Source organism: Ciona intestinalis, unplaced genomic scaffold, assembly GCF_000224145.3.
Source record: "Ciona intestinalis unplaced genomic scaffold, KH HT000118.1, whole genome shotgun sequence".
Lineage (NCBI taxonomy): Eukaryota > Metazoa > Chordata > Ascidiacea > Phlebobranchia > Cionidae > Ciona > Ciona intestinalis.
The window spans coordinates 24,154-32,025 of NW_004190440.1; the positions used below are offsets into that span (position 1 = coordinate 24,154).

The 7,872-nt window shown below is 34.5% G+C and overlaps 1 protein-coding gene across 6 annotated transcripts in view; it reads right to left on the reverse strand.

The window, feature by feature from the left end:
- Positions 1–7,872, reverse strand: part of LOC100181159 (SCO-spondin) — a 17,441-nt gene that overhangs the window by 5,466 nt on the left and 4,103 nt on the right. For 4 of the 6 annotated variants that reach the window (XM_018815902.2, XM_026838809.1, XM_002130341.4 and 1 more), the window contains 12 exons: positions 7,120–7,260; positions 6,839–6,958; positions 6,407–6,652; positions 5,835–6,101; positions 5,171–5,578; positions 4,772–4,909; positions 4,446–4,577; positions 3,931–4,098; positions 3,376–3,525; positions 2,780–2,989; positions 2,270–2,389; positions 1,384–1,680 (listed from right to left, as the gene is read on the reverse strand). In XM_018815902.2, coding sequence (XP_018671447.2) covers positions 1,384–1,680; positions 2,270–2,389; positions 2,780–2,989; positions 3,376–3,525; positions 3,931–4,098; positions 4,446–4,577; positions 4,772–4,909; positions 5,171–5,578; positions 5,835–6,101; positions 6,407–6,652; positions 6,839–6,958; positions 7,120–7,260 — 2,397 coding nt within the window. Of the gene's footprint in view, positions 1–8; positions 110–546; positions 635–883; positions 1,027–1,383; positions 1,681–2,269; positions 2,390–2,779; positions 2,990–3,375; positions 3,526–3,930; positions 4,099–4,445; positions 4,578–4,771; positions 4,910–5,170; positions 5,579–5,834; positions 6,102–6,406; positions 6,653–6,838; positions 6,959–7,119; positions 7,261–7,872 lie in introns of those variants that run through there. The other 2 variants (XM_018815905.2, XM_026838808.1) reach the window with 2 other exon arrangements.

The following is a 7,872-nucleotide window of genomic DNA, read 5'->3' on the forward strand; positions in this document are numbered from 1 at the left end:
CATTGCAGAGTCCAAACTCACCCCATGGGGACCACACACCAATGTGAGGACAAACCACATATTTACAAAGTCTAGTTTCAGCAGACATCTCCAGGACAACTGAAACCATCTGTAAGAAAATTGGTCAAAGTGAGAAATTTTATTTGATTGTATTTTGAATCAGGACAAAAAATTAACTATAAATTTATGTCTCTTGTTCATATTTAATAAAAAAATAAGGGAGGAAAATTATTAGCAAAATAATTTGTTAAAACATACTATCAATATCTACATTTGACAAAATAACATCAAAATTATTATCCAAAAATTAAACAATTTAAAAATGCCATTTGTACCAGGTATATTATAAGTCTAAAAGAGATCTTTAAGGCTACAGCAATTATCTTTTTCAGACTTATTAGAACAATTTCTTTTTAGTAAATTTGTAATATTAAATTTTATATTTTTTATTATTTAAATATAAATTTTATTTTTTTTATTATTTAATTATAAATTTAATTATTTTGTTCTAAATTTTATTATTTTTAATATTTAGTTTTAAATTACCTGGACATGTTCTTGTTCTTGTTTTCTTGCTGTCACCACACGATGGGGTACAAGTGCTCCAGTTGCCCCAAGCACTCCAACCCACAACCTATGGCATAACACAATATACATATTGGACATTGAACAAATTAAACAATTGAACAAAATAAATAGGTTTGTAAATATTAGAATTAATAAAATTAAAAACAACAGAAAAAAGTAAAAAAAAAAAACAATTTATAAAAACTAACAATTAAAATTTAAACGAAACGCCTTTTTAAACTAAAAAAGGACGAAAAAAACAAGAAATTGTAAAATTTTATTAAAATTATAAAACCAATAATATTTATTAACTTACACACTGGTGTTGATTACAAGCATCGACTTCATCTTTTAAACCGACACAATCATTGTCATCACCAGTGCAACTTCGTGAGCGAGACTTCTCCCCTCCACCACACGAGGCGCTACACTCACCCCAGTGAGACCAGGTTGTCCAAGCTGGAAAAAACATAATAAAAAATTATAAAAATATTAAAAACGAAAGTTTACCACTAAATAAGTTAGTAGGAAAATTTCAGCTTATCTGTGGCCTATATATCCCGCCTACCTACCCGAAAAGGTTTTAGCATACATGCCATCAGATAAGAGATTGTAGCCAAATTACTCCAATTTAGTATTGCTCCAATTTATTACGGTGGGAACAGAAATGATAAAAATTTACAATTTACATTTTTTCAAAAATATTTTTACCAGAATTTTCCATTTTACAAAACACTTTCCATTTTATTTCCATTTTTTTTACAAAACAATTTCACATTTTTTCATTTTCAAACTATGAATTTTAAAATAGATTACCTGGACAAGTAGGATTATCTTTGCACTCCTCTTCTTCCTGTGCATCACCCTCACATTCGTCTCCTCCACAAGTCCGGATGCGGATCTTGCTCCCTGCTCCACAAGAAGATGAGCAGCGCGACCAGGAGGACCACTGCATCCACTCGGGACATGGCTCCATCACACAAGTTTGCTCCCTGGTTTCATTATTTGAGGTTTGGTTTGTACACAAACCAGGAACCTCACATTCAAGTTGTTGAGTTTGAGTTCCATTACCGCAAGCTACACTGCAGTTGGACCAAGCACCCCAAACCAGTTCTGTCATAAAAAATCATAAAATGAGAAAAAAATCATAAAATGAGAAAAAAAGTCATAAAATGAGAAAAAAGTAATAAAATGAGAAAAAAAGTCATAAAATGAGATTAGCTCAGCAGGTAGTGGTTGGAGATTATTGTTGGTTACGTTTTCGTAGCACCAGGCTTTTACTGTACTTTACTATGCAAGAAACGTTTGAATATTTGAACATCAGATCAGGGTAACATTCACGGAATTTATTACAAGCAGGTAAAGAGTTTTTACACTTTAGTTTATAATTTGTCATAAATAGTTTGTACCATTATCAGATTATCTAAAGCAGTCAGTATTTAAAGAAGATGAAAGTCTATTCTATATCATTCAGGTCTCACAGTGAAATATGCAAGGGTCGCACAGAGAAATATGCTAGAAAAAAAACGAATTTTAGGCTTGAATTTAATCATTACCCATTGTGTATTACCTGTACTACTATTACAGAGTAAAATGGCAAATTTTTTAATAAAGTAAAAACATATCAATATCAACTGAAAACGTATAAAATGTTTTCCACAAAAAACAATACCCTTTGAATGCTTATTTTAAAACAACTTACTTGGCACACAGAATCCACATGTATATCTACATTGTGAGAGCACAATAGGTCGGTATCTGATGGAACGACAATTTCCTTCTTCCTTCATTTCAGCACATCGTGGGTTAGTGTCAGCACATTCTGAAAATTTATTAAAACTAATTTTTAAAAATAGTTTTAAAATGCTAAAGAATGAATACATAAAATACAAAGTTTACACTTTATTAAAACCAAAAAGTTGTACAATGCAGTATACATAGAGTTACTTTTTCAATATTTAGGTCTGGGCCTAACTTTGGTTAAATTCTCCTGAGGTCTGGGCCAAACTTTGGTTAAATTCTCCTGAGGTACCTCGCTGTAGGACCCCATTCACAAAGAAAACATTAGGTCCAAAAACTCATAAAGAACACGTTGGGTCCAAAAACTCAGTAAGAAAACGTTGGGTTCAAAAACTCAGTAAGAAAACGTTTAGTACTCTCTGTACTCCATTGTAAAACCAATGTTTAGAGGTATTTGAGTCCAAAAACTTACTTTGTTGTCTTCTAGGGTCAATATCTTCACAATACGCTTTATTGCATCTCAATACTTGTGAGGATTCACCAACACATACAGAACCACCTACGCAAGTTCTGTTCCTTCTGGTTAAACCTCCACTGTTGGATGTTAAAGGTGCTGGGTCATCGTTGCAACTCTTAGTACATTGTGACCATGCAGCCCATGCACCCCATTTCCCAGGACCCTCTGTGATAAAACATGGTATAAACATGTTAAGGGAAATACATATACACATTTGGAGGTTGAAAATAAAAAAATGACGGGAGTAAAAAATGGTTAATTGTTTAGGAGCGTATTTTGTTCTAATATATATGGGTGAGGCGTGAAGTCCTACAGTAAAACATGCCATGTAGTCTGGGATTTGGGCTTGAGTTGGTCCATTACCACAACAGCCAGATTACGGCCCTGACTCTAATTTAAAGGCAATAGAAGCTCTGTAGCTTTGCTAAGAAGTGAATTTAAGCAATTTTAAGTCAAAAAGTTAACAGCTGTATATTAAAAAATAAACTGCTAAGCTGTATACCATTGGCAGAGGCAAAAAATGTCAGTTATATTAAATAAACCATAATTACCAGGTGCTTCTGTTGTTGTTGGGGCAGTTGTAGTTGACAACCCACAAGCGTTACAAGTTTTCTTACACATAGTTCTCATGTATTGTTTCCACACTGTACAGTAACCAGCATATGTAGCACAGTTGTCCATGTTATCTTGGCAATTTGAATCTGGAATTCAAATTTGACAAAGTTCAGTAAAATTACAACAACTTAGGCTTATTGAATAAATTTTGATCAAATTTTTGGTAAGCAAGTTACAAGTTTACTTTTTGTTTATCATTTTGTAAATTTATGTTTGAAAAAATGGGTAAAATTACAACAATTTAAGTTTATTTTTTTAATCAAATTTAAGGTAAAATAGTTACAACTTTACAAGTGTACTATTTTTTCTTATTTTGTGCCATTTTTTTTGTATAAAACTAAACATTATTTTTTTTCTTATTTTGCTTTTGAGGTAAGATAAATAAACAATAAACATGAAATGTTCTATGCTCTAACTCTGCTCCTAATTTATGAAATAAATCAATTTATGAAATATTTATCTAACTTAAATAATAATATATAACGAATCACCTTGAGGTATTATTTGTGCAGTGTTGGACATTCCCTCTTGGTCAGTAACTGTGCAAACTTTGCATGTCTTCCTACATCGCTGTGACACGGTGGACAAAACACAAAGATTCTTGTACTTTGTGCATAACCTTGTGTCATTGTCTCTGCACACTGGAGCCTTAGGAACCACTGAAAAGATTTTTTTAAAAAATGCGACAAATTAAAAAATGAAAAATTTATTTTTAAAATTTTTAGAACAAAAAGGTAAATTTTTAACACAGTTTTTTCTACTGTATACTTTTGTAAGGGTTTTACAATCACTTATATTATTATGTAGTGCTTTTTTATAACATTCTATGTGTTGAATTGCATACCTTATCAGTTAAAGCAGGTCCATTTAACACAATAAATAAAAAATCTATATTATTAAAAAATTACTTCTGCTCTTAAAAAGTACAAATATAAGCTTGTTTGCATTGATTCTCAAATAGAGACAGGCCCTTTATAACTTTTAAGATATAATTTATTAATCATACCTGGTATTTGAACATTTGATCTGCATAGATTACAAGTCTGGGCACAAAGAAATTGTGATGGTCCGGTAGCTCGACAGTAACCAACAGATCCAAATTGTTTGCACTGAGGACTGAAGTCGATACATGCAGCAGCTGGAAACAAAGTTAAATTATTGGGTGAACTAAATTATGCCAACACTTGGCATATGAAATGTGTTTGGGGTAAATAATAGGCCAATCGTGGCTTAAATCCTAGGACCCATGGCGTGATACGCTGCGGGACCTCACCCGCGAAGAATAGAATCCCAACACTTGCAAAACATTGCTAGTGAGTAGTGATTACTTACCAGTTGTTGCTACTTTTGGTTGCGTAGGACACAAGTCACAAGTTTTCTGACACATGCTTGATATAGATGGGTTGTTACAAAGGTTGGCAACCTTAAATACTTCACAGTTCTCTCTTGTGTCCACACATCCTTCAACAACTAAGAGAAAAAATAGAATTAAGAAATGTCATTCTGCATTGAATCGAAAATGGTGCTTTACTGTTGCAAATACTATTTCTCAGTATAGTAAATCTCATATATATATATGTATATATATAATATAGGTGACTTGTAATTTAAAAAAAAAATTGGCATATATAGGTAACTTGCAATTTTTTTACAAAATAGCACACAAGGTTCTATACCGAGAGAGATATTTGATTAATTGTTCTTTATTTGTGCAGAAACTATAAAACACACCCGCTGGTACTGTAGCCTGGGTCGTTGGCGTGCATACACCACAGCTCAGAGGGCAAAGAAACTCAAAATTTCCTTGCTTGCATGCTCCCATCTCTGCCACCTTCTTGCAAGAAGCAGGGATTTGATCTTTGCATGTGGAAGAAGATGCTTGTCCTCCACAGACTCCACAAGTCTTCTGGCACATCATCTTGATGTAGGTCTGACTGCACTGGCTCTTGAAGAGCGGGCAAGATGTAGTGAGACGATCGGAGCACCCGGAAGATGCTGCGCTCTGCGTATTACAACTTCCACATGATAGTTTGCAGATTGATTTGATGAATGAATTCTGACACCTTCCCAGCTGTGCCCACAATGTACAGTTGCTATGAGAGTTGGTGCATACACCCGGGGTGGCAGTTGTAGCTGTAACTGTAAAGCGACAGTTTTAGTCTCGACTAAGTTTGGTGAAATAAAAAAGGTGGGGATAGATAGGACACCTTTGCATTCTATTTTCTCGTCTCATTTGGCAGTAAACAAAGTTTTGACAGAGAAAACTGCATGAAACTAATCTAAATGTAATTTGGTACTGTACTGGAAACATAGGACTTATAATAGATGATGGTTTAACTTGACTTGTATTTGCCACACTCACTTTTAAGCTTAAGTTTAATTATAAAATACACACCTGGTACAGTTGTAGTGCAGAGGCCACAGGTCTGTGGGCAGTAGCGTTGAATCATAGAATTTGTACAGTTCATTTTCTCAACTAACACAGAGCAAGATGAGATCTGGTCCTTGCATTCATTTGTGCCTATTGTACTGTCAGGTGATTTTACAGAGGTGCATTTGCCACATGAGAGTTGGCATGCAGATGCAACAGAAGAACTTGTGCATAAACCGGCTGTTTTGAACTGCGCACACTGGGGGCTTGTGTCTTTACATTCAGTTGTAACTGAAAAGGAACATTAGATTAGATCTTCTAAAGTAAATAAAGTATACAATACATATAATACTTTTCTGTAATATACAGGAAAGGGCTAAAGTCATTTTAAAAGTACTTTTAGGTGCCAAAGTTTAAAAATGGGGTGAAGCAGGATAACTAAACGTGCTCTCCTGTTAGAAAAACCTAACTTATTGGTTCTTACTAAATGATGCAGACTGCAGTGTATAAAATTTCTGAATATGCTTGCCTAGTCTGCCACCATAGATTTTGCAACTATAAAGTACTTATTACTTTTTAAAACTTAGCACACTTACCCAAACTTGTGTTTGTTACAACACCAGCAGCTCCACAAGTATTGCACATTTTTGGGCAGTTTGTTTGGATAAATGTGGAGGAGCAGTTCTGGGCAAACCGGGGGCATACAACCAATTGGTCCTTGCATGGAGTGGTGCATACATTGCAGGATTTGGGGCAAACAGATTGAACACGGGTGTCAGAGCAACCACCTTGTTCTGCAGCAGCAGGGCAGTTGGTGTGTTTGTCTGCACAAATTGCTGGATCTAAGGGAATAATACAGTAGCATGAGTGGAATTTATAAAGCTTCTAAATGTAAGTAAAAAATGTGAAAATGAATTAAAAAAGACTAGTAATTTCAAGTTTAGAAAACATTTATACATAAATATTGCACATTTTGCCATTAGTTTGGTTTTAAATTAGTTACACCACTAATTTCATTGGATTCTTACTTGACTGAGCTGGTTCCACACAAACTTTGCAACTTTTCCTGCACATATACTTCCACAGAGTCTCACTACATTTACCAGCTTGTGCAAAGGCAGAGCAGTATGACACTTGATCAAAACAAGCTGGAACAAAAACATTTTAAATTGAGTTACTAAAAACAAAACAAAAATGTTTAATGCAGCTAAATTGATCAGTGAAAAAAACTTTAGACAACCGATTGTACCATTTTTTTAACCAATACATGAACCATTAATACAACAGTTTTATGACAGCTTTTACATACTTGTGCAGCGGTTTCGATTGCAAGCTCTCATCACAGTTGAATCACCAGCACACACACTTGCTTTACAACTTCGCTTGCGTTGTTGGACGCCACCCCCACATTTTACAGAACAAGTTGTCCACGTGCTCCAATTGTTCCAGACTGGAAAGTGATAAAAATAAAAATCTGGTATACGTGTGTTGGTTATAAGTAACTGTTACAAGTTACAACATATCAGACCCCTATGTGCTTCTATATTATCGAACATGCATTACAAAATAAGAAAAAGTCTCACAAAAATAATCACCCACAAAGGTGACAAAGTTACACAACGTGTAAGCGGGCACGATGAAACAGAACAGAGAACACCCATGTTATAGCGAGTGTCGTTGGTAATCCTTTAGCTAGTGGCCACCTGAAATTTTGGTTTCAAAATGTTCTATAGCCCTCACTGATACCTGCTGTCTAATTTTTTTTTCAAAAAAGTCGGGCGTTCGTGTCGAAAATTAACTTTAAAAATGCGCAAAAACATGCTGTGTCACCGTAATTCGTCTGATTTGCGTAAGGTTAACGATTTATTACGTCACAATCGCGGTCTGTTACGTCACAATAGTGGTATATTACATACGTTATAAGACGGTATAGCCTTGTTTTTCCCCACTGTTTTAACGTAGGAATCAAACGTAACAATACGCATTCTATGACGTAATAATCCAACCTTGGTTTAATTCATAACGGGTGATGTGGAAAATACCGTGACGCAGCACGATTTCG